We start from the raw sequence: 27,800 nt of genomic DNA, 5'->3' as shown, positions 1-27,800 counted from the left end.
TGTAGAACAGAATTAGAGGAGGAAGAACAAATCAGTTGCATGCTTTATTTTTTTTAACCAACTTGTGTTGCCATATTTCTCAGTTTATTTTGATTTTAAATAATATTACTATTGTGAGCATCTCTGCTCTTGTCATGCTCCTGTCATCTCATACATTTCTGATCAGCTTGGCTGTGTTCCTGCAGGTGGTAAGGATACAGTCTCGCCATTTCCCATTATCTGGTTTCCTATGTGCCTGGGTCAGGGGTGGGCAATTATTTTGTGTGGAGGGCCACTTACTGCATTTTGGCAAGCTGTCAAGGGCCACGTGGGTAGCCCCACCTCCTGGTCATCTTGGAACTGGAAGCCCTGCCCCTAACCTCTGAAAAAAATTACATACTAAAAATCAAACGCCTATAATACTGTATTTTGATTTAATTAAAAAATATATTTTTGTCCTGATTTGTGTATGTTTCTACTGTATATGCAGAAGTGATTGTTTGTAGGGATGTATATGTGGGTATAGGAGCCAAGTTGTGTGGAGTGGCCGGGCAGGAAAATTGGGAAAGCGGCAGGGGGGTGGGGAGGAGGATGCATATGGGAGCGTGGGACCTGTGCTGGTGCCCTGGAGTTGGTGCCAGCAGGGCCTAGATTGGGGTGGCAGAAGCGTGTGTTGTGGGTTGGCAGGCGTCTGTGGAGCCAGGCTGGGCTGCACCAGCAGGGAGACGGGGGGGGGGGGGGGGAGCTGACCCGGCTCCATAGAGGCCCTTCCGCCTGGGACCTCGTGCTCCTGCTACCCTGCTCTGGCTCCTGCTGGCGCTGGCCTCGGGACACTGGCACGGGCCCCACGCTCCCACGTGGCTGCCACTGGCTCCCACATGTCTGCTTGCTCCCAGTGCCCCAGCCCCGTGGTATAGCTGGGGATGGGTGCGCAACCCACCCAGACTGAGCAGCAGCAGCCCTGCTGTTGCAGGAGCCTGCCGTGGCTTCCCCTGGGTTCTATTGCCCCTGGCTCCTATCATCTTTGACGGGAGCCAAGGGCAGATAAATATTAATTTTCTGAATATTTTAGGGGCCCTGCGGGCTGGATAGAATGGTCTGGCAGCCCGGATCCGGCCCACAGGCCATATTTTGCCCACCCCTGGCCTAGCCATATGTTTTATATGCACTTTTTTTGTATTGATGTTTTACATACTGTACTTGAATTTTAAGTCCCATTAATTATGATCTTGTATGTTGTTTCTTAGACTCATTCACAGAGGTTAATTCCTCCTCATCAGCAGCCTATTAGAAGTCTGTTCCAGCAACAACAGCAGCAACAGCTACAGTCTCTGCTTCCTATACAGCATCAACATCATTCTCCTCCACCTCCAGGGATGCATATGCCCCCGCAAATGGAAACGCCTAGAATAATGATGACTCCACCTCCAGTGACGCCCCAGCAGCCGAAGAATATACATATAAATCCACATTTCAAAGGGACAGTAGTGACACCTGTGCAAGGTTAGTTTCCCACCTGTACCATGAGGTTTGCATTTCTGTGCCCTTATCCCTGTACTGGTAATGTTTTATATACATTGATTTTTTTTGATAGTCATTCAATTGTAGCTTTTCAGACATATTTTGCCTGAGTTAGGCATAACATGCAATATCTTCTTGCATATATCCCATACCTTTTCCCCAAAAATCAGCCCTCCAAAACTGGGGTGCTTGTTTAAACCAGGGACTATGCTTCTTTTCCAGCAAAGAAAAAACTTGGAGATGCTGTGCATGCCATGCAGCTGGCAAGATGAGTCCTGTGTTAGCCCTCTCACAGCCATAGCTATTGACTGAGTGTCGCTGATTGTGCCTGAAGCAGCAAATGAGCTGCTTGTAGTGTCTCAGTGAGGTTTGTCATGTGGAAACAACACTTTATTTACAGGAACTTTTTATATAAAGAACTGTTTACAGTAAAGAACTAACAGTTCTTGCTACTGCCCTCGTAAGAGTCTGGGGCCTAATCTTGTGTGACAGAGTGAGTCTGGAAACATTGAGGCTGCTTACAGATGTCGAAAAAACAAACAAACCCCAAAACAGTGTTTTATTTTAAGCTTGGTGCACCCCCACACCAAGCGCAAGGCATGCCTAGAAGAGGCATCGCATTAGTTTAACCCAGCTCGCCTAACGTCTATATAGAGAGTGAGCACTTCAGCAGGGATTTTTGGCACTTCTGTGTAATAGCTAATTGAATCAGCTTTAGCTAACGGTGCTAAAAAGCCCTGCTGAAGCACCTGATCTACACAGGTGCTGTGAAGCCACGTTGAATTAACATGCTTCCTCTTCTGGTGGTGCCAGGCTTTTTTGTTTTGTTTTTTCATAACTGTCAGTGCGCAGTGTGTCTAGGAAGTGTAACATCCCAGGAGATAGTCTGGGTAAGGCACCTGGCACCAGAAACTTCCTTCTGCCACACTTCCAGGGCACTCTGTGACAGGAAATCTTCCTGAGAACAGAGTCAGCCATGACTCCGAAAAAATCTTTTCTCTACATTCTGCCTTCTAAAACATTGTATCTATTTTATTTGGGGGCATTTTGTATGCAATAAAATATGGTAGTTTGACCATGGCCATTTGGGAGAAAGCTTGAATGTTAGTTCCATGAAAGTAAAACTTGCGAACAGGTTTGGTAGATTTGTCAGTAAAGAGAACCTATTTTCAAAGTAGCATGTTTGTTTTTGAAAACTGGGCAAGACTGCAGTTGTAATTTTTCAAGTGATAATTCCAGCTTTAGTCTGGCACTCTTCAGAACGGCCACAGCTGTTTTAACGTCATAGACGAAGGTTGCATACAAACATTCATTACTACTGGAAGAAATTTCTTCCAGAGCAGCTCCAGCAGGGCCCATGGGTAAGCTCTGGGAAGAGTAAGTAGTATGTACAACCCCTGCCTGCTGCTCAAACCAGGAACTCAGGTGTGAGAAGGAGGCAGTGGCTGCTTCCTCACCCCTGTCACTGGGGACACTCAGAAGTAGATGCCCTCTATGCCTTCTCTAAGCCAGTAACCCCAGTCTTGGGAAGGCATGGGAACCTTTCCCCTGGCTCCAATTTTTCTGGTGGAGGAGTTAAGTGGAGGAAAAGTGTGCAGACATCCAGTTTCCCAGAAGAAACTCTTCTAGGAATGACTTGACTTGGTTATTCTTGGGTTATTTTTCTCTCAGTGGCCATGTTTGTTTGCTCCAGGAGACAAAGCTTGAAGGTCTACATGCTTTTTGTTTTCTACTGGGAGAACAGTGCTTTTCTTGGTAGAAATGGAACATCTGTTCATAGCCTAAGACGCCCTTTGAATTTCTCTGTAAAAGGTACAAGCCAAATGCTCTTTGTCTGATATTAATGTACATCTCTCTTATTTTACTCCGTTTTTGGAGATTATTCAGTTCAGAGCCTGGGAAGCAAATGCTTTTTTCCTGTAGCTCATTTAGTACAAGTGTCTTTATTGGGTAGCAGAACAGAGAGCTTTTAACAGAGCAATATAATTTGACTACTTTTTGGCTGTGTTGAATCTTTAGAATAGGGAGATACCTGCATCAGTTGATGTATGTTTGTGCTCTTGCCAGCACTAACAAAAGCAGTGTTTCTACCTTCAGGCTTTATAAGTATATTTTTCGTCAAGTCAGCATGGGTACAGACTCATGACTAATTTTTCTGAATAGGTAAAAAGTTGGCAGGGCTAGACATCCCCAGTTGGGTAAAAATCTGTTTAGTCAAGCATGTTTCTCACAGTTGGCTTTATAGTGGCTCTTTCCTAGAGATTATTTCACTTTTCTGCCCATTTTAATAAAATCAGTGGTTCCCTCCCAATCAGTCGCTACATCTGAATATTTGGAAATAGTCCAAAGCTCCTTAGTTTTGGATGAATAGTTCTAGCATTTCCAGCGTGACTGTTCTAGGTATTTGTTAAAAGAAAAGTAAAGACTAGATGTTAGCCTGTCCCAGACCTTTGTATGATCCCTCATCCAGTGAATAATTTTTCTATATCAGATGGACATCTTCCACCTGTAGGTAATGCCTTATGGGGATTTTTGACCCCCAAGAGCAGACCAGCATAGTTCCATCCACCTTTTATCTAATTTTAGTTTTCATATCAGTAGAGACTATGGATGCTGCTGCTGTATTATTGTACTTTGTGCCTTGTTGAAGCATATGTAGTATTTTGAGCATGCCAGTGGCATATCATTATCCTAAATACAGCATCTGCATTGTTAATTTGTTGGCCCTCCTTTCAACAGATCCATATAACATCTAGTCCTTTTTCCAGAAGACATGGACCTCAAGAATGTGTGGTTTTTGTTTTTTATGAATACTACATTTCAGTGCGATGTTTGCTAATTTGTGTTGACATGAGTTTATCAGTCCTCTCTACGTCAAAAAAATCAAAGTCTCCTTTGTTAAAGAGCAAAAAGGGAAGGTTAGGGGTTTTTTTAATGACTTTAACTCGAATCCAACTATATCAGTTTTTCATATTGTAGTAGGAGGACCACTTCACTTGAATACCTATAAATTGCATGATTATTGAAGATTGCAGCGGGACTTCAGTGATGCATCACTCCTATCCAGCAAGATTTGTTGCTCTGAAGAAAGACAGAATTTCAGTATTTCCAGCACTATACAAGGGAAAAAATTTAAGGAGTCTGATTCAGGCATCAGTACTTACGCTTGGATAAATTAGGATGATAGGAAAGTAGGCCTGGAAGGAACTTCATATGGTCATATAGTCTAGACCCCTGCACAAGTTGGGATCGTTCCTGGCTAAACCATCCCAGCCAAGTGTGCGCCTAACTGGCTCTTGTAGATTCTCCATCCCTGGAAATTTACAACTTCAGTTTGTGATCCATTATAGCCCTCAGGTCTTTTTCTGCAGTACTGCGGTCTAGCCAGTCTTTCTCCAGTCTGTATTTCTGCATGCCGTTATTACACTTTAAGGACTTCGTAATTTTCTTTGTTGAATTTCATCTGATTTTGTTTTGAACCATTTTACCAGTTTATCTAGGTCATGCCAAATCTGGGGCCTTCACTCCAGTGTCTTTTTAATTCTACCCAACTTCAGTTCATCTCCACATTTGCTAAGATTGCACTCAGTCCCATCAGCCAACTGGGCTTGTCATCTGGCTGGCTTGATTAATGAAGACCAAAGTAAAAAAAGGCATGAAATATTTAAACCTTCTCTTCATCACCTGTAACTAGATTGCCATCTGCCTTCTGTTAGGTACCTCTTACTTCTGACATACTTGTAAAATCCCTTTTTTATTGTCTTTTACATCCCTTGCTAGTTGCATCTCAAGTCATGCCTTAGCCTTCCTGATGCTCTCACTTCTCTTTCCTCTTCTCCTTCCCCCTGCCCCCTCCTGTGCCCTCTCTATACTGTTACAAGCTTGGTCACATCACTAAAGAAGAGTATACTTTTTGGAGGATTCCCTTTTGTTTCAACTCATTGCAAAGATTGCTGTCTCACTAGGTTGGTCTCCTGTTCCACTTTTCATTATTTTGCATTGGGATAACTTGCTCCTGCGCCCTAAATACGGCCTCCTTAAAGACCAACCGTCTCTACAGACTCCTTTTTAGCTTAGACTTGCTCCCAGACAACCTGCCCATCAGTTCCCTGAGTTAATTAAAATTTTGCATTTTTGAAGTAGGAAATAAAGATTTCAGTGCTAGCAAAGGAAATGGAGACCTGTTTTTCCTAAGCATTTAGCATGCAACTTAATGACTGGGAAGGATAAAAGAACAAACTGGAAAATTAATAAAGAACAATTTGGTTTCTTGTTGCCTGCAGATGGTATTCTGCTCTTCTTAACTTGTTGTGACATCTCAAGATATACAGAGGGTGCTTACATACTACAGCGTCTGAAAGTAGGACATGGGGGGTGGATTTGTATGATCATATAGCTGTGTTTTTTCACCAGGTTTGTTAGACTGTGCTGCTTGGAAGCTAAAATACCAAGACTAGAAATTAATTTGTAAATTAAGGCTCATGGTGCCCAAACTTGCAGATTGTGCTAACAGCTAGTGACAACAGTTCACTTAGTTTTTCCTCAAAGCACTCTTTGAGAACTGCTAGGTAACTTTGTCAGGGTTGGGTTCAGGTACTTTTGAGCATCTGCATGAAGGACATTGTTCTGTTTGCAAGTTGTAGAAACTTACTTTCTCACCTTCCTATTTTTTTATTTTTTTATTTTTTCATGGTTGGAACCAGATGCCCTTCTGAAAGAGTCTCAATATCTATAGTGTAATTGGTTATGAAGTTGCCATTTCAACAGTTGCATCAAATGAAGTGGTCTCTCTAGTGGCCATGGCTTTGGCCTGAAGAAGGATCTAGAGTCTTTTTTCCATTGAGGAGCCCTGTCAGGTCTTATGCTCATCCCAAAGATGAACATAATTTTTTATATTGGAGAAGAACTTGTCTTTATCTCCACATCACTTACATCAAAGAAGTTCCCTTCGTGGGTGACCGAGCTTGGGATCTGGGAAGGGGTCGGCTGGGTTGTAGCCACAAACCCGGCACATACAGATGGGTACTTGCGACCGCTGGAGTAGAATTAGGCACAAACGCGTACTGGTTCAAACAAAGATGGCTTTACTTATACTGTCACGATGTACAGCGTAGGGAGAAAGTTAACTTCAAACTTCTGTTCCAATCAAACCGAGGAGCTCTTATAAGACGAGAGATCTTTAAACCGGGTAACTCGAGCGTGCAGGACACGGGTACGTCGGGGGGGTCGTCGACGGGGAGTCGTAGCGGGTGATCAGACCGCCAGGTTCCACTCCGAGACGAGCACGGAGTTCTCCAACCTGGGCGGAAACGACTCCAACCCTTTATACGGCTAGCGAGCCATTTGCCAGCCGCCACATAGGAATAATTTGAAACCGGCCAATTAGAGTATGCGCATTTGCATATGAACGGCGGGAACTTTTCCACGCCGGGGCTCTCCACCGTGCCGAGAATTTCCCTGTCTCACCGTGCCTTGTGCTAGAAAGTTCCACTGTACCGAGGCACTCAACTAATCAGTTCTGACATGCCCCCTTGCCGATGGTACAGCTGGAATTTGAAGCACATGCACGCCGTCTAACTCGTCACTCCTCTCGAGAGGTAACCGGCTATATACAAAAACATACAACGAAAAAAGCTCGTCCTCAACGGATTGAATCGGATAGTAACCAATACAAACACACACAAGTACGTTGGTCACAAAAAGTTCAATCACGAGGAGTTCAATAGGTGTCATGGCGAAGTCACACGTCAGACCTCTGCGTCTTCTCTTCCTCTCTCCGGGTCCACCTCTGACACGTATCTCGAACCTCAGACAAAAAAAAATTGCAAAGAAAGAATTCTTTGAACAATTAACTTATATTACACTATTTATACGGAGTCGCACGTGTAACAGGACAGCTAATTAAATCCCCTTCGCGGCTTCCCACTTTTTCCCAAGCACACGATACAAGTGCTCGGACATGATTCAGCTCTGGATGGTTCTCGCACACCCACAGATGCACCGTCATGAATGAGGATCCACACGCGGACGCTGCGTGATCTTGTCCATGCTCAGTGAGATAAGGACGTCCCAGACTCGTCGTCTGGCTCCCCCGGACACTGAAAACCTAGTTCATAGGCCAGTTTCCATTGGCCCTCGTCTCCCAGGATCCGTAACTGTCGCTTCGAGAGCCTAGAACGTTGCAGAAGGAATCCAAACATGATCCTTTCCTCTGGCGTTCTTTGTGGCGGTTGCCATACTTGCTCCAAGTTGCTTGAAGTCCCTGTCCGACTTCGTGAGCGCCTGTAACCGCAGAAGCTGTTGTAGAAGATTACATGCAGGTTGACCAGCTAACGGGTTGAGGAGGATTCGAAGGATGGTGGTGTTCCTTCCTCCATAAACCTCAACACAGGCTTCTATGTCATTGAAAGTCACTGGAACAGTCCCGGTGTTTCGCAGGTGACGTTGAGGCCACGGTCCTCGCTGCTGGGGCGGTGTTAGTCCCAGTGCGTGCACTCAGGAGTTCCAGGAACCGTATGAGCTTCCTGTTATCGCCAGTAGAATCTGTTCTGCGTTGACCCTCGATGGGCGACCGCTGTGCCATACGTGGGATTTGTAATCGACCTGACCTGCGACAAGCGCTGGAAGAGGAATGGGCCAGCGAACATTGCACGTCACTAGGTCCACATCGGTGGCGTGTCCTCCACTCCACGAGGCTTGTCGGGTTAGGAAACTAGCCTCTTCCAAGTCTAGCAGGTCGGATCCGAATTCCACGACCAGATGTCCTAGCCATATAGCCAAGGTCTCATCAGGCTTTATCTTCGATCCTCTGCACAATTCCTGTAATTCAGTCCAAGTACGGGTACGATAGGTGGTGCGAACTGCATCCTGCACATTAATCACTCGGCTGCTTGCTGCTGTCAGAGCTGTTGCTGCATGTGGTAGGAGGGGCAGATGTAACTCTCCACTCGATGCCCCCTCCCCATGGTAAGGAGGCGGGGCTGCCAGGAGCGACGTCATTTCGGTGGGCGGAGTTGCTGGGCAGATTCCTGCTGATTCTCCCGAAGCTCCACCCTTCTCTTCCGGTTTCTCTGGGCAGCTTGCTCCTTCCTCGACGCCACCTTGGAGTGGCATCGACTCGGGGCTTTTCTCCACTGCCGCTTCTCCACCCTCCTGCACGGCTGCGAGCAGTCGGGCCTCCAAATCTGCATTCTTCTGCAGCAAAGTTGTTATAGCATGGAATAGCACATTCAACATTTTCCCCTTATCTCTCGGGCCTGTCTCAGCGCGGTCCCTCAACCCAAACGCCAGTGGGGGACTGAACCTGTCGGTCGTCATCGGTTCTCCACCCTCCCGTGCGAGTCGCATGCAGCAGGCAAATTCCTGGCTGAGGGTCGGGCTCACTTTGCTCAACTCGAATCTGGCAAAGGGTACGGTGCTCCCTTCCTCCTGGGGCTTAAACAAGACCTGCTCGCTGCCCATCACACATCCGAACGCTTCGGGGTGCAGATGCGCTTCCCATTCTTCCGAGTCCTCTTCTTCCCCTTTCAGCGAAAGATAGCCGCTGACAAACCTTCCACCTATTGTGCCCGCCTGGTGATAGGCGATATGGGCGCCTAGCTCCATGGCGTTCGACACGTGGCGTCTCCCACTACGCCAGGGACAGCTTCTAACTAACTCTAACTCCATCGGGTCTTCTCCAAATTCTGATCCTGTTAATTGGGATCCTGTTCGTGACGCCATGTGGGTGACTGAGCTTGGGATCCGGGAAGGGGTCGGCTGGATTGTAGCCACAAACCCGGCACATACAGATGGGTACTTGTGACCGCTGGAGTAGAATTAGGCACAAACGCGTACTGGTTCAAACAAAGATGGCTTTACTTACACTGTCACGATGTACAGCTTAGGGGGAAAGTTAACTTCAAACTTCTGTTCCAATCAAACCGAGGAGCTCTTATAAGACGAGAGATCTTTAAACCGGGTAACTCGAGCATGCAGGACATGGGGGTACGTCGGGGGGGGTTGTCGATGGGGAGTCATAGTGGGTAATCAGACCTCCAGGTTCCACTCTGAGACGAGCACGGAGTTCATCAACCTGGGCGGAAACGACTCCAACCCTTTATACGGCTAGCGAGCCGATTGCCAGCCGCCATGTAGGAATAATTTGAAACCGGCCAATTAGAGTATGCGCATTTGCATATGAACAGCGGAAACTTTTCCACGCCGGGGCTCTCCACCGTGCCGAGAATTTCCCTGTCTCACCGTGCCTTGTGCTAGAAAGTTCCACTGTACCGAGGCACTCAACTAATCAGTTCTGACACCCTTAAATGTTTTTGTGTTCCTTACCTTGGTTATAAATATTTCTTGAGCTGCTTGTTGCAGTTTAGATTTTATGCTTCTCAGATGGATGCTCACATCAAGATTATCCCTTTGTACCCCTGAGGGTGTTCTCCTTTGCCTTTTAGGAAGACATGAAAGGTTTATTAAGGTGTCACATGAGTTTCCATTTGCACCTTTCCCAGGCATAAAATGCACATCCGGTCATTAGTTACTTGCAAATTCTAGCACCAAATGATGTAAATTACTTCATCATTCTAAAGATTTCTTTCCTTCTTATCTGCTTCAGTTATAAGCTTTAGGTTAGCAGATCCATGTCAATAAGAAATTAATACCTTTTGTTCTAAGAAAACAATTCAGTTTTTGAGGTGTGGGATTCAGGTTATTTTTTTCCCTTACATTTATCAGAAATGACTAACAAGAATCTTGAGAAGCCACCAAAGTTTAGATGGAGTACCATGAACTGTTTTGTAACTCGCTGTATTAGTATGCAGAGGATCCATTTTAATTTTTGAAAATATAAAGCAATTTTTCATGTTCTTTTGTGGAAATTACCCCAGAATAGCAGCAGGAAGATTTTTTTTTTTCTCATTCCCTTTTGAGCTTTTTTTTTATAATTTGCAGTCAGATATTTAATCCTTTAATTTAAAATTGTATCCAACTTACATTATTCTTATTTATATTTAAAAAAATGCACGGATAAATTTGATCAGAAAAGTGAGTGCTGGTTTGAGCCATATTAGCTACCTCAGCAGAGAGGCCAAGGATTGAAAGGGCATGGAGTTCTAGCTATCATCTTTCATGAGTATTCAATTCATTTATTTAAAAAAAATTATATATAGGCCACTGCCAGAGGCAGGATACCAAAATAGATAGGTTAGTGTTCTGTTCAGCTGTCATTTTTTTCCACATTCCTTCCTCATACAGCTTTCTCAGTGTACTTGGTCCTGATCTGTAACACCCAAGCTAATTTAGTCTTGGGTCTGTCATGAGCAAACTGCCAATCTTCAAATTAGGTAATGACTATGATATTGACAAATGTTCATTAGGAGCAAAAATGAAACCATCAAACTAATTTTCAGTTGTAACCTTATATAAATGAACACAGTCCTCTAAAGATGAAAGGTTACTTTACTTAGCCCAGCATGTCAGTATATAAAGCATAAATATTCATCCAAAAATGGGTGGAAGCCAGGCATATATGTCTGAAACAGAAATATTGATGTTTAAATGGTTGGGCTCAGAAATCTTCTCAATTAAAAAGTTAGTATTTGACCATTTTTATATATTTTACAACACTTTTTGATGTTTCACAAAGCTTTCGTGTCCTGATCTGAATTGGAATAGACAATTGTAGTCTTAAAACTTTGCAGTCAGTTTGGTTCAGATCAGTTGAGAAGTCGACTTTTTAAAAAGTTTTATTTTAATTTTGACCTTTTAATTTTTGTTTCATTTGGGCTAAATTTCTCTTAAGCACCAAACTGATTTGAATTTTTTATTTGTGAAATGTCTGAAAATATCCCAGCAACTCTTTTGAAATGAGAAACTTTTAAACAATTTCAGTTTTGATGAATTGGTCTTGTCAGTCAAGAAAAAGTAAAATTCCCAATAGACTCCTGTCACCACATTATTTGAGATACCACAGTGTTTCCTTTGCATGTTGTGTAGGTAATAGTTTTGTGAGACATCTTTCAGCAAATGTGTTTTTGTTTTTTTGTTTTTAATCACTAGTTCAAGAAATACAGTAACATATCTGCTGTGCTGATCCACTTCATGAAATTTTGTTATTCAGTTTAGCCTGCTTTCTTCCTTAAGTGAGATGACACAGTGATTCTGCAGTGATCACAAACTGAGTTATGCTTCACAATCTGGAAAATAATTAGTAGAGTGGGCAGCCTGATAGTGTGGGGATTGTCCCATATTGCAATGGTAATAGGAGACATCTCTGCATAATTCAAAGTTGCTTGGCTTCCAAGGTTCTCTTTCTTTAAATTCTGAGAAGTGATTCAGCCCCTCCTCCACTGTCATGCCCTAGTACAGAGGTGGCCAGCCTATGGCTCTGGAGCCACATGTGGCTCTTCAGAAGTTAATACGAGTCTCCTTGACTCCTTGCACAAGCACACGGTGACCAGCTTCCCTAGCTGTTACCTCATGTCATGTGATGTGGTGACTCGCAGCGAGCATATTACTCAGCTTGGATTCAGAAGCTAGGACTCCGGAGCTGCTGTTTGGCCACATCTGCCCTTGTACGCATCAACAGGGATGCTGTCAAATTCAGAAAAGTAGCAGAGGAGTTCCTGAAGTCTAAAAAAGGTCAAGAATGACTGTTTTAAAATAGGCATTACACAGTATTTGGTTCTGTCACTTAGATGAGCATTTCTCAACCCGTGGTGGTCGCAACCGAAAAGTTGGTCGCAAGAATCATAGAAAATTAGGGTTGGATGGGACCTCAGGAAGAGATCTAGTCCAACCCCCTGCTTAAGTCAGGACCATCCCCATCTAGATCATCTCAGTCAAAGCTGTATAGCCGGTTTTTAAAAACCTCCAAGGATGGAAATTCCACCACCTCTCTGGGTAACCTGTTCCAGTGTTTTACTACCCTCCTAGTGAGAAAATTATTCCTACTATCTAATCTAAACTTCCCTTGATGCAACTTGAGACCATTGCTCCTTGTACTGTCATCTGCCACTACTAAGTAGAGTCTAACTCCATTCTCTTTTGAACCCTCCTTCAGGTAGCTGCTATTAAATCCCCTCTGTCTCTTCTTCTCTAGACTAAATAGGCACATTTAAAAGCACCTGGAGATACATTGCATACAAGTACCTGGTGCTTTTTTGTGTTCATTTGTATAGAATGGTGGTGTGCTTTTTGAACTAAAAGACATTGAAGGTGTTTTAGTTTCATAGTGCAACCCTGCCATTTTCTTAGCGCTGGTGCACATTTCAACATTTATACAAGTGTATGCAATGTCAGTTTGCATGCTCTGCAGACTTGTTTATTTGGGTCTGGTCTGACGTGCTTGATTTCCGGCACGTCAGAGCAGACAAATGCACGTGTACAAAGCATGCCTTTGTACTTGTCCTTGTTGAACCTCATGAGAGTTCTGTTGGCCCAATCCTCCAATTTGTCTAGGTCACTGAATTCTAGCTCTGCCCTCCAGCATATCTCCTACTTCCCTCAGCTTGCTGTCATCTGTGGACTTGCTGAGGGTGCACTCTATGCCATCTTTCAGGTCGTTGATGAAAATATTGAACAAAACTGGCCCCAGGACTGAGCCCTGGGGCGCTCCACTTGATACTGGCTGCCAACTAGACATTGAGCCATTCATTACTACCCTCTGAGCTTGATGCTCCAGCTAGTTTTCTGTCCGCCCTACAGTCCATTTATCCAGCCCGTACTTCCTTAGCTTGCCTGCGAGAATGTTGTGGGAGATGGTATCAAAAGCCTTGCTAAAATCAACATACACTTCAAAACCACATGCACTGGTCTCCCCATATCCACAGAGCCAGCCATCTCATTGTAGAAGGCAATCATGTTGGTCAGGCATGACTTGCCCTTGGTGAATCCATGCTAACTGCTCCTAATCACCTTCTTCTCCAAGTGCTTAGAAATGGATTCCTTGAGGATCTGCTCCATGACTTTTCCAGGTCTGAGGTAAGACTTGCTGGTCTATAGTTCCCTGGATCCTCCTTTTTCCTTTCTTAAATATGGGCACTGTTTGCCCTTTTCTGATCATCCAGGACCTCTCCTGATCACCATGTTTTCAAAGATGGTGGCCAATGGCTCTGCAGTCACATCAGCCAACTCCCTTAGCACCTTTGGGTGTATCCCATCCAGTCCCATGGACTTGTACATGTCCAGCTTTTCTAAATAGTCCCTAACCTGCTCTCACTGCTCTTGGCTGCTCACCCCCTCCCCAAACTGTGCTGCCAGGTGCAGTAGTCTGGGAGCTGACCTTGCCTGTGAAGACTGAGGCAAGAAGGCATTGAGCACTTCAGCCTTTTCTGCATCCTCTGTCACAAGGTTGCTTCCCCCATTCAGTAAAGGTTCCACACTCCCTGATCCTCCTCTGGCTACTGACATACAGTATTTGTAGCCAATACTTGTTCCCCTTGTTCCTCTTCACATCCCTTGCTAGCTGCAATTCCAGTTGTGCTTTTGCCTTCCTGATTCTATCCCTGCATGCCTGAACAACGCTTTTATACTCCTCCCCAGTTGTTTGTCTAAGTTTCCACTTCTTAAAAGCTTCCACTTTGTGACTTAGTTTACCGAAGAGTTCCCTGCCAAGCCAGGTTGGTCTTCTGCCATACTTGCTAGTCTTCGTGCACATTGGGGTGGTTTGTTGCTACACTCTCAGTAAAGCTTGAAAGTACAGCCAGCTCTCCTGGACTCCTTTCCCCCTCAAATTGGCTTCCCAGGCAATCCTGCCCACGAGTTCCCTGAGCAAGTCGAAGTCTGCTTTTCTGAAGTCCAGGGTCCCTACTCTGCTGCTGTCTGTCTTTCCTTTCCTTAGAAATATACGAAAGGGTTGCAAATGAACTTTAAAAATGGATCAACAAACTTTTATAAATGGATTCTCCTTTAAAGGAGAAAAATATGAGGAAACCATGGCTTCTCCCTTGCAGGCTATTAAGAGTTCCAGCCTACATGGAGCTGTTTGGGACCCTCCATAACCCTACCTCCCCTCCCCCCCACCCCAGCTCCACAAACTGGGGGCCTGGAGCTGGCAGGCAGTGGGTCAGGAGTGGGAGGCACTGGGTTGGGATTAGCCATCATCAATGTTTACACATGGGTCCTGGTACAAAAAAGGGTGAGAACTGCTGATTTAGATCTACCTTTACCAGTTATCTGCATGTCTAAACGAGGAACTTTATTTCTTCCATATGAAGGTTTCCTGCCCTTCTCTCCCAAAAACGGCAGGTTGTTAATTTAACTGTCAATTGTCTACAGTTACGTGATTTACACTATGAGAATCCTAATAACCCTGTTGCATGTTGAAAACTAGATTTCTCTTCTTACAGGTTATTACAGGAATGGTGGAAGCCATGTCTATTTTTACGTATAAACTTAGCCAATCCTAGGGCCCCTCTACACATGCAGGTGAAGGTGTGATGGGATCTAATGTGTGATCCACAGACTCATGCCTGATGCCATGCTACACATGCAGGGCAGGAGGCATGATTGTGTGGGTTGCACAGTAGATCCTATCGTGTCATATTACAGGTGCAGGGGGAGCCAGATGTCTGGCTCGTGTTGCACTGGCAAGAAGCAGGCTCCTGCGGCTGGGAGCCCCCCTCAGTTCAGGGTCTGTCAGCTGCAGGGACACCCCATGAACACCTTGGGCTCTGGGACTGTGGCTGCTGCCATCCCCCAGTCTCAGGGATGTGTGAAACCTTTGAGACTGGGGGATCACAGCAGCCACATTCCCTTGCCCTGGGGTACATAAGGTGACCCTGTATCTGGGAGCCCCTCATACACCCCAAGGATGGGGGATTGTGGCTGCTTTGATCCCCCAGTCTCTGGGGTTTCACGCACCCCTGGCTGCCAGACCAGCTGAATCCTGGTGCCCAGAGCTGTGGGCCTCTGAGTCCCTGTGCTGCTGGGGTTGAGTGTCCCCTCAGTTGCAGGACTCCAAGCCCTGGCCGGGCATGGTGCACCCCTGTGCCTGGGAACACCTCATCTGCCGGGGCTTCTGGCTGCAGGCAAGATTCCATTACATGTGCAATTTAAAGCTCAATAGCGACCAGCTAAAAGTTGATACATATTTTCTATTTTATAGCTGGCTGGAGCTTTTTATGGTGTCATGGCCGTTTTGTACGTGTAGCTGGTCTCCAGGTAATTGTGCAATTAACCAGTTAATTGCATGGTACCTGTAATGTGTAGAGGGGACCTTAATTGCTGCCTGTTCTGTGACAACTTCTGGAAATAACATCAACCACTGTCTGATAAAACAAATTGTATTAAAAGGTGTTTCTTGTTTCAGTGCCCTTGTTGCCAGTCCCAGCCCAGCCAAGACCTGCTGTAGGACCCCAGAGATTTCCTGTGAGTAGCAGCTGTTTCTTCTTCTGTGATATGGATAAGCATACATTTGCAAAGAAATATTAATATAGCAAATAAAAGCTATTCCAGTGAAATATAATGTTAAGGATTTGTAAATATTGACAATAATCTCTGCAGTTGAAAATGTTTGTTAAAAGCTTAAGGTCAATGGATTTTTGAGAGCAGAATTAATTCTGTTTAACTGTAAAATTGTTGAACTAGTCTGTCCAGTGGGAGACATACAAATGCATCGTATCTTAGAGAACATGAGTTTAATTTTGTTGCTTGCATTTTTTAATATAAACAGAAGAATTCTGTTATTTTTTTTTTTAAACAACTTTTTATCAACCCCTAAGTTTTTATTAAGGACTTTTTTTTAATAATAAAAGAATGCTCCAATGGCAAGCTTACTTTTTTTTTTAAACGACTTCAAGAATTTCAAAGGGTTTTCATGGTTTTTATATAAAAAATGGTTCTTGCATTGTATATTTTTGTATACATGTGACTTCCAAAACATGGACAAAAATGTCTCTTAGTTTTCTCTTATTTAATCTTCTTGGTTAGTGGGAGGGCACAATCTTACTTAGTTTTCCAGTCTGTGGCGTTTTTCATTGCTTTGTGTTACCTCTTTAGTTATGATTTGGCCCTCCCAAAGCATCAAAGCAAGTGCATGAAAGTGTAATGTGTATAGTGTCATCTTTATTTGATGAAAATTTTAGATGCATATTCCCAAAAATGCTTCACTAGGACATAAAGCTCATGGAAAGCTAGCCCTGTTCAAAGAACTAATTTTTGCATCCAGAATGCATAAGAAAGCAGCAGATTTAGTTTGAGACATATACTAGTGTATAGTATTAGTTTATACTAAAATTTGGGGTAACCAGAAAAGCAAATTTCAGAAAATTGCAAAGAATTGTATGTTTTCATATGCATCTTTCTATTCAGGGCATTTCTTCTCTCAGATTCTTACCCAATCAGTTACTGTACCTGGGGTTTTTTGTACAGAATTACAGGTCATAGTCTTAATTATTACAGAATATTTTATAAACTATAAAAAGTGTCAGCCTAAAACTCTAGGTTTACAAATTTTGATTATTACTTCACCCTGTTTTGTCAAAGCTCTGAAATTTGTACGCTCAAGGTTGCCATACTTTGTGAAATAACTTATTTTCTCTGGCCAAGTCTGAACTTTTATATAGAAAGATTTTCTTAACATCTTATGAAGCCTTAATTTTGATTGCCTATTATAGAAAGATATCAGATATAATTTTTACCTGACATTTTGTTTTCTTGTGACCTTTAGTTGTTAGATAGTTAGCAGAATTTGAAATGGAAAAAATGCGAAGCATGAGGAATATACACATACCTATTATAACTGACAACTCTGAAATATATTTATTATGGATATTTACAGAAAATTTTAGACTATAATTCCTTCAAATACATGGAAATTATTTTTCCCCATTGCTTGCTTTTTCACTAATTGAGAAATACTAAAAATTTAGTTAAAATTTGTTTGTATTCATTGCAACCTTTAAATGGAATGAAAATAAATTCTCACTGCTTTTCATGTAGAAATGTCTTTGTCTTGCCCATTGAAAAGTTTTCGTTGAAAAAGTGGAGCCTTTCTGCCATCCTTTTTAAATAAGCAGATCCTGGCACTTGCTACTCATTAGGTGGATGATTATTCAGAGCTAAGAGAAATCTTTTGGCAGCTTACGTTACGATTAACTGGAGGCACTGCAGCCTAATGGGTAGAGGATAGAGAGGATGCTTCTTAAATGTTTCTGAAATGTTGGAGCTTGTGGTTAAACATTTTTCATATGCCACATCAGCTACTGATTCACTTTTTTTAAAGATTAGGGGTTAAATTCATCCCTGCATAAGGTGCCTGGAACTCTGAGTTCAACCAAGTTTGTAGCAGAGATGTTTGACATGGTAAGCTTTAAAATATAAGGAATATTGTACCCACATTGTGTAGATCAGAGTAGATTAGTTGGGAACGGAGGTGATTTGTTGCAGTGAGTTGCCACTGAGTATAGTTTTGATATTGCTGTGCTCTGACTTGTTGGAAATTAAAGATTAACATTGTATAACCTTCTTATTTATAGAAAAAAATACTTGGGTGTACTGGGACGAAGGGGAGGAGAAAACAACATAAATGAAACTACTCTGATAATCTCTTTTCCTGTGGTTACTATAATTCTGTAATATTTGGGGTAACTGAAAAGCCAAGATTTAAATGTCTGTCTTGTTTCCCCTAAATAAGTTATTATTAGCAGAAAAATAAGTCTGTCAATAACTTTATTAAATTTACTGGTTCTGAGAGGGTGTAATCAGCTAAAAACTGGCAGACACGTACAAACTGTAAAAATTGAATTCTGAGAAGCTTTTGGCATTTCACAGCAATTGCTGAAACCTCCACAGGATTATGTTAAAGTTGATAAATTTAGGAAAGGTATAGCTTACAATGACGTTTAATTTGAAACATGGTACAATTAACAGTTGAATTCTACCATTATTTTTCAAACTATTAAAATTTTGTTACACCTTTCGCTAAGTCTTCCCAAAAATCTGGTCTTCTGTATCTGTGTTTGATACAGAGCAATTCAAAGAGGAAAAGTAATGTTAGCTTTTGTCTCAAATTGGTACCATTAGCATTTAGCAAACAAAAATCTACTTAAATAACTGATCCATTTTTGAGGAAACTGGTTTAAGGATGTCACAGAGCAGTGGATAAAGGTTTTATTCTGCGTGTCCTGACCATATTGTTCGTTTGTGTAGCTTGTTAGTTGGATACCCCAATCAAGGATCAGGACCTGTTGTGCTAGATGTCTTCAGATATTGTCATCAGCCCAACTTACATGTCTGAAGAGCCAGATCCTTACTGGATTCAGTGGAAGTGCACTTATTTATTCTGGTTAAGGATGGTGGTTCAGTCTTTTGATCCAAGGCATTGTGGTTCAAAAACAATGTTTACAGCTTTTGAAAAAAATGGTTAGGAATGTGTTTTTTTTCCTATCAAGTTGCCAACTTTTTCCTTGCCTAGCCAGTATAGTTCGGTTTTAACTGTGCAAAATTGCTTTATTGTAAAGTTTGCTACAGACTAGATGGGTCTTTTGGATAGCATGTTAATACTCTCACAAACATGTTTAGGTTTTGGTTTTCAATGGTACTAGCATGTAAAGATAATGTAAGGACAGAGACTAGCAAAGACTTGTAATAATATGTGGAAGGAAATGTAAGCAGGTAAGCTCAGATGGATAGGGAGAAGCCTCACTGAGAGCTGCTTGTCCTTCCTACTTGGGGATTAGACATCTTAAAATAATACTTTTTTGATCAGTTACATTCTAGTAGCAAGAAATGTGTTTAGAAATAGGGTTCTGATTAATTTAACACTTGCACTGAAAAGCTCATCCTTGTGCGCCAGGTGACCATCCCATCTTGCTTCAAATCTCTCTTTAAGGTGTACTAATTCTTTAAATGTTTCAAGGTTAATTCACAAGTGAGTTGTAGACTAAAGTGAAAAAAAAACCCAACGTTCTCAGATTGGACCCTCATTTAGTTAGCTGAACTACTGTGTTTTAACTTGTACCGTCTTATGTTCCAATATCTTTGCAAGGACTATATCTTCCTTACATTATATGTCACCAAGTATAGAACTAATATATAACATGTACATGGAAAAATTTCAGTAGTACATTTTAAAGGGCTTGATAAATTTGTTAAGTTAGTCTTCCTTTGTTTTGTTCGAAATTATATATGAGAGCAATCTTTTGTTCTTATTTGGCCATGAGAGAGACCCAGCAGCAAAATCAGAGATCACTTTCAACACTAAATTGAGAACTAGAAGTCCGGTAGAGTCTGCCTTGACTTGCTAGTGGCAGAATACAATGGATGGTATCATACATGATGTTCTCATTTGTCTTGGGCCTAGGTTTGAGCAAGATGTAAAGAGAAACAGGTCTGCAGATCTTCTTACTAGCACAATGGAAGACAAACCTCTCAGACAATGGGTACCTGAAGACAGGCTTACAAAGCCATATGTGGGCACCAAAAGAAGGCATCTTGTTTTTTTTTTTAAGTGCTGAGCAAGTGGACGTACATGGCTGGTATTTCCAAAAGTTGTCTGAGTTAGGTTCTTGACTTCTGAAATTCCCACCCATTGACTCCAAGTTGCCAAGGCAGTGAAAACTGCTGCATACTCAAATCTTTTATAAAATTAGGCCAGTTAATTTTAGTGCCTAATGTGGATTTAAGTTTCATATTAGCTGCCTAAAAGTTAGTTTTCCTAGGGTTTAAATGACTGCTTTGCCCAGGGTCACACAACAGATGAGTCACAGTGACACTGTATAAGACTAAATTTATGTTTTGAATTTAAGCAAATGTGTGTGACATTATAAGCTAAAACATATTCATGCCCCCAGCAAGAATATGAACTTTTGGCTTAAGTAACTACCTTAGGAGCAAATTCTTTCCTCTTTGCACAGATTGGTTAGTGAGGATTTATACTAGATTGATCCATAGGATATATACATTTCCATCTTTCTCATTTAAGCTGTTGAAGGCAACTTCAGTAATCTAGCTGTAAGAATTGGGAAATGGCCAGTGGTTATTTTATGAAGATGTGCTTACCCTTTGCTCTTTCTGGTTCTGCCAGTAAGCACAAGGTGTTCTAGGACCTCCTTATAGCTAAACCCTGGACTCCTGTTCTCCCTCAACACACACACCTGAACTATTTCTACTATAGGGCCTTTTACACTTTTGAAATAAGGACAGTGTGCCCCCTTTGGATTTCTGATCCAGCTCGGGTATAGTTTTTGAGTATGGTATTAGCAGTAGGTCTATAGTCCACAGTAATTTTGGCTCTTTCTGCTTAGTGTCTGATGTTTGCAATTTTAATTATAGCTGGATGGATCACTTTTATGTTGAGATCTTAATCTCAATTTTAATGTGTGGTTAACCAATACTAGTGAGACTCTTGCTTATGCAAGCATCCATATGCAGTAAAATATTGTAAACTTTTATCTCATAACTAATGCTTTTATTTCAGTGCTGAGAGTAAGCAGTGAGCCTGAGAATGAAATGAAGGAAAAGCCCAAGAAATAGCAATAGTCTTTATGCCAGGGTTTCTTGTAATCAAAATGTTTTGATATTGTTGGAGATGGATTTTTTTTCTTTTCTGATGAAACACTTTAGTGTGTACCACTTTCAAGCATAGAGCAGAATTCAGGTCTTCTGAATTTTAAATAATTGTAATATGAATTCTAATTTTGTTTGGTACAAAATAAGTTATATAATAGAGCAAATTGTCCTCTTCTATTCATGGACGTTCCATAACAGGCATCTTGTATGTTGCAAAGGTGTTTTTGCTAACTTGTAACCTCTCTTTGGTATATATACCACTGCCTTCACATCCCCCTGCCCTCCAATTGTACTTGTTTTTTTCTTCGACGTTTTTAAACTTTGTTTATTTCTGTTTTTAAAACGTTTCCATTATAACTACTTAACATAAGCTTTTAAAAAAAAATTCCAGGTATGCAAGATTGTGTATTAGGTTAGTATTTGTTCTGGCCGTGTCCCATTTCTAAATTTTTTGTTAAATATCAGTTCAATTTCTTAGAGCATTATTTTAAAATAATCAGGATATTATGATGTGTTATTTTGCAGAGATCTTTAAAATAGCTACCTGTGCTAACAGAAATGTGTAGGTACTTTTTAATATGCCACGTAACTATTAACATTTAAACTTTCCCCATCTCTCCTCACCCCTTTCCCCCCCCCCCCCCCCCCAACTTCATTTGATACCTGCTTTTAGACTGAGATCATTGAGACAAACACTGTCCATGGCAATAATTTGCAGATAAGAGCACTACTGTAATGCACATAATTAACATCATTAGCAACATTTATTCTAAGTAGTACTAGAAGTGAAGGACAGACTGATCTTATGTTCCAATACAGAAACCAGAGCTTTAGCATATTGACTGAATTTATTTTTTATCAATAAATTTATTTTATTTTGTTTCGCATAAATATCCTTTTGCATTAGAGCAACCTAAATACTGTGGGTATCTTTTGTGAACAAAATGAAATGAAACTGTTTTTATTGTCCATACTTCAAAGTATAAAAAAGGAAACTGAATTAAATGTACCACTTCATTATACATTTTTAAAATCACTATATAATTAACAAGCAAGGAAATCAGCGTTCAAAAAGTTATTATTTAAGGGTACTTGTTCACATTCTCAAGTGGCTTACTCTCAATTTGTGTAATTTTGCATTGTTTTAAGATTTTTAAAATCTTCAAACTGTCCCATTTTTTTTTTTTGACTGGTACGCTGGAGGAACAGTCTTTACCTGTTAAAGATTTTGTAATGGCACTGGTTTAGAAGGTAAACTACTAATGGAAATGAGACCACTTGTGACGAGTCTACTGTACTACTTCCTCAAAATTATTCTGCTTTAGTTATGGCTTTACTATAACAGTAACAGTAAATGAAATTTTCACTCTATTACTGTGTAGCAATAGCAGATCACAGGTAGTGTAGAAAGCATTTTGTTTTCATTTAACAGGATACATGGTATCAGGTGGTGTTGATTGACACTTCTTGGATAGTGCTTTATACAGCATTTCATGCAAATCATGTTTGAATGAGACTGCTGCATCAAATTACATTTCTTTCAGATTATAGCCCTTGCAGATGCGAGACCAAGCTTGTTCAGCATCTAGGAAAAAAGCTTCCATTTTGAACATTTACTGTTTTCACAACTTGTCTGCAAAGCCCTATAATTACAGCACTTAAGATAGTGAAGGAATGATGGGCATTTTCTCTTATCAGATCTATAAGTAGTAGTGAGCAGATGCAGCATGAGATCCCTCCAGCTGTCAAATATTGTCAGGCTGGCATAGAGGGAATGCAGTTTAAAATGCAGGTGACATAATACCCAACATCCTCCATTTGCTAGTGGGCTTCTGATTAATCACGATTACCATACATTATCATACCATCAAATTTAATCATATCAATGAATTCCCATCTGCAAGAAGAGCAGCAGCAGCTAAACATGATGGTAACAGCTATTAAATAAGAGAGGAATAGATGGTTTCTAAAATGCAGTAACCCTTTAACTTGTCATGCTATCTCCATGGTGCACATGCTCCAGAGATGTTGAAATCGAACAGAGAACTTGTACATTTATATTTTATGGTGCTTGCTATATATCATTTGTTTGTAACTGCTGTTTCAGGCTGGGCAACCTGAATTGTGGAATTACATATATTTCAAATAAATTTCTCCCTGGATTATTTGAGCTGTAGACTATTTAACACTTTCATTTTTTAACACAGAAAAATGAAAAAAATTACAGATTGCATTCTTTACTTAAGGCTCATTTGTAAGGTACAGATTCTTCAGGGAGGCAAATAGAATATATATTGAACATAAAGCCATTAATTAGTCCAGTAAAGAAATTGTAGGCAGAGGTCAAGACCTTCTCAAAGGAAATTCAGTGCACATGTTTTACACCACTGAATGCTAGAAGCACTTGAACTAATTTTATAAACACTGTAGCAGAATTGAATACAGGACTAAATTATAAATTAGCTGATAGCATTTTACTGTTATCTAGGACACCATTGGCTCCCTTGTAATAACCAGCTTAAAATGGAAACTGACTCATCTGTTGTATAACAAACCAAATCTATACCTAAGAGAATGCATTATCTGAACTGGTTCTGAGTATATCATATAGACAGACTGACTAAATCAGAAATGTAAAAGCTTTTGTGAGCCTCAGCTCACTTCATCAGGTGCTGTGATCTCATCACAAAAGCTTGTGCATCTGATTTAGTTAGTGCATCTCTACCTGTAAGGTACCTTCCGCTTGGTTGGAGACTAGCATGGCTAACTACCTCTCTGAATATATCAATATAAGCCCTCAGACTGGAAGTACACATAACTTTAGGCACACGAATAATGTCAGTGAGTTTAAGGAAATAGGTAGCTCATAGTAAATGCATATGTAGTCAAGATTTGCATGGAGCAGTTTCAAAATCAAGTTTTCAAGTAATGAGGAACAATGTAACTTAGTTACTAAATATCCAGGTTAGCTGCGTCAGACACATTAGTCTTTGCAAAACTGCCATTTTGGTTTATTTGGTGGAAATGCAAGGATTTTCAGGGGATGTGGGGAGAGAAGTAAATTATCACCCAGTCGCATTAATTCTGTTCTGAGATTTCAAGCTGCTTTTAAATTAGCCACAATTTACACCACAAAGCTTTGAGTGTAACACAGAAATATTATATTTCTAATATTGCTGATCTGTTTTATTATTATGTAAACTCTAGCTTGAAATCCAGGAGCTGTTCCTGGCTCTGCCTATTAAAGCATGGGTTTTGCTTTGGTGTGTGGCTCCTTGAATGAGTTCCTCCTTGCGCTTGTTTGCCCATCTCCCTCTGATGGAACACCCAGAAGGCCTCTTCTGTGTAACCACAGAAGCGCTGCCAAACTTCTAGCCTGCAGGACCTTGTTTCTGCTAGAGTGAGAGCAACATGTCACCTTTGCGACCCGCAAAGCAGCTGAAACCCCTCTGGAGATGATTACAGAATTAATAAATCTCTCCTTCTAGTTGAAACATCAGGGTGATCCAGCTCTTGACTAGGGAGCACACCAAAGATTGTTAGGAATATATATATATATGCATTGGTTTAGCCGCCAGCTTGGGCATCTGTATCTTTTTGTACTCTTCCATTTCTAGGAAGAGTAAATAGAGAAGGTAAGAGGAAGTGACAGTCATTCTCATCATCTGAACTGGCTGGATGCTGAACTGAACTACTTGCATTTGACATGCCCTAAATAACACAAGACTTTTTCAGAGTTGCTGTCCTTGCCCTGAACAGGCTTCCACTTTCTCAGTGTCTATAAGATTATGGATTAAATTACTTTCTGGCATAAAGACAAGATATGCCTCCCTGTCGCAAAGCAGCGTCATGTAGAGAGAGAGTTCCTAAATGAGCTGTCTTAAGTACTGGAAGCCATACTACTGTGTTACTGCAGGGCTCTGTCCAGGTTAACAGCCCTGAAGTGATAGCCTTTCCATATTTTCCTGGATTTTGGTCAAAAGCTTATTACATTCCTGCTTATGTCTCAGTTATATGTAGTTGTCTCAGTTATATGCAGTATTTAAAACTAGAAGCATTCAAAGTTCGTGTAGATTTGATTTGGTTTTTACAGTACGTCAACTTTTCTCTTCTTGATCTGCCTGTAATGCTAGAACTTCTAAGACCTCATCTGTTTGGTCAAACGTATTCTAATGTCTTGTATTTTGTATCCATAAAAATATTTTTTTGGGAACTGGCATCAGAAAAGAAATAGGGAGATTCTAACCATTTTTCATTTCTTTATATAAGTTTTGTGGTCCTGATTTATTGTTCCAGTCTTGATAAATGGATTTATATGGCTCTTAAGTATTCAGTTAATTGGAGAAATCATACTATTCCATCATTCTGTTTTCTCCTCAGTGCAAAAATGCAACTTTTTTTAAGCATAAAAGGAAAGCAGTTGGACAGCTTTGGACCCAAATGTAGGGGTTTAAAAGTAGAATTAAATACATATATGTATAAAGAATTGTTTCCCATCCCCACATTGTGTCTAGTAAGTTAACTTAGAGATGGGCCTTTTAAAAGCCTGCAGTGGAGTTTATAAAGCTGTGTTAAAATGGATGATTCTCAATCAGGGTGCCACAGCACCTGAGATGCCATGTGATCCTTTTAAGTGTGAATGCACAATATTAGCACTGTTGAGTGTGCAAACACCTATAAATTGCAGGATAAACCCAGAGATTTCAAGTAGTATCCAGTGTGTCAAAAACATTCTGATCTGTTGTGATCTTCCTGCGTTCTTTGCAACAGAAGAATTGCTCTACTTTTTTTTTTTTCCCATAGTTGAGAAATAAGTGAAAGCTGGGATTTTCTGGTGGTTGCCTTGAGTCTAAAAACATTGAGAATCACTGTTTTTAAATCAAAGCAGTGAAGCAAATTTATCCAAGAAAATAAAAAGTAAGCGCTTTCTACGGAAAGGTGTGCATTTAAGAGAGGTTTTTGAAAAAAAATCTAGTAGGTACAGAAATAATAGGATTAACATCTTGTGACAGATGGCTATAGTTTTAATTGTCATAGGTTATAGTGGTCATAATTCTTTGCATTTAAACCATATAATAAGAATTAACTATGTGGCCTGCTTAACTGTCAGTGAGGTCCTCGTAGCTCTTTGCATTTTAAGTGAGATTAATAAATGAAAACATGTTGTAGAGGCAGGGTGTAATTTATTGAAAGATTCATGGAGTTTCAATGACATTGTTAAGGTATTTAATTAGTCTTGTGAAAAAAGTGTAGAGTGACCCTTTTAGGGAAGCTGATAAGTCATATAATAGCTGTTAGATCCTCTTTATTCCTTGCTTTATAAGATTAACTTTGTGCTAAGCAATTTATGCTAAGTTTTCCCTTTTATTGGTAACCAAAGTTATCGGTGCTTTCTGAATAGATTATTGCAGATAACATCATGTAATTAACAAGAGATGCAGAAAAGTAAAAGTATAATTTGTGTAAGAATTGTATGAGAGAGAATGTTAATTTCTTAACTAGGAAGGATATTTAAGGGGATAAAAAGGAAAGCAAAATAGTGCAATTCTTTGAAAGGATTAAAGTAACCTTATCTCACATTCTTTCAGAAGGTAGGATTGCCTGTGTGTGAAAGTCATGTTCAATGAGCTATTCACAACTCCATAATGATTTGTAGACACAACTTAACATTGCATTTTTTGCCAAAGTGATTGATAACATGTTAAGTTATGCCTTAGATGCACTGAATAATGAAAGTTAATGAAAAGGGTAATCATAACTAACACAGCATGTAAGATTTCGTAGCAGTGTCAATGCATGGGGCCCTAATTTATGGTGTATGGGAAGAGGAATGGTTGGGTATGTTTTTCTTTGAGTAAACGTAGCAAAATCAAAGATTTATTGGATATTTAAATACTAATTTCTCCTTATTTTATTGTTAAATTAACTTCAAGGTGCATTTTGGATGTTTCTAAAGCGCTTCTTATTGTGGTACCAGAGAAAGTTTTAAACATCATCTGTTGGGTATCTGCCATATTTCTAATTTAGTTCTGTTCAAAGTCTTTCTCATTTTAAAAGGAAAAATCTTTTCAAAGTAAAATTTCAAAGAATTACACCTTTGGTTTCTTTGGGATGAATTCCATGATGGATTGAGGATTTCCAGAACAAATGTGTTCAGTTTTTATATAAAGACTTCTTTGAAACTAAGGCTCCCCCACTCAGTGTGTTGGGATGTTAAAGTCAGTGGGTGCATCTACATGTGTGCTTTACTTCACAGTTGACTAATTAGCTTAACTAATTAGTAGCTAAAAAGTAAGTGTCACTGTCTACACAAGTGCTGGTATTAGGGTGCAGTAAATTAACTCTGCCATAAGATAGTACTGTTGGCGACAATACTGTCTTAAGGTGGAGTTATTAACTATGGTGAAATGCACATGTAAACATTGACCCAGATATACGTTGCACCCAGGCAGCAGGGGGCCAGACCCCTGCCTGCTGCCTAGCCACATGGCTCCGCACATTCGGCACTCTTGTACCCTAGCCAGCTTTTCCACTGCCACTCAGAGCCCGTGGCTGATCCCCTGAGCCTTCTGCCAGCCTTGGGCTGCTCCATTTCAGCTCAGAGTTTATTGCAACACATTAATTTCTCATAAAGAAATTACCCAGTACAGGCAGTCCTTGACTTACAATGTTTCGAGTTACAACGTTTTGCACTTACAACCTTTATAAATTGACACCCTGTTTCAACCTTACAATGCCAGTTTCGACTTTACAAAGCTTGATCTGATGCCATGCCATGCCAGCGAACAAATTCGCTGTGT

General features: G+C 40.9%; 1 protein-coding gene across 11 annotated transcripts in view; it reads left to right on the top strand.

The window, feature by feature from the left end:
* Nucleotides 1–27,800, top strand: part of RBM33 (RNA binding motif protein 33) — a 173,390-nt gene that overhangs the window by 59,634 nt on the left and 85,956 nt on the right. For all 11 annotated transcript variants that reach the window (XM_014608999.3, XM_014608998.3, XM_019498869.2 and 8 more), the window contains exons 9-10: nucleotides 1,227–1,482; nucleotides 15,800–15,858. In XM_014608999.3, coding sequence (XP_014464485.1) covers nucleotides 1,227–1,482; nucleotides 15,800–15,858 — 315 coding nt within the window. The remainder of the gene's footprint in view (nucleotides 1–1,226; nucleotides 1,483–15,799; nucleotides 15,859–27,800) is intronic.

The sequence above is a fragment of the Alligator mississippiensis genome, chromosome 5 (genome assembly GCF_030867095.1).
Source record: "Alligator mississippiensis isolate rAllMis1 chromosome 5, rAllMis1, whole genome shotgun sequence".
In the NCBI taxonomy this organism is placed as follows: Eukaryota; Metazoa; Chordata; order Crocodylia; family Alligatoridae; genus Alligator; species Alligator mississippiensis.
Note: the sequence above shows the minus strand (reverse complement) of the source record. Positions and strands in the feature narration are given on the sequence as shown.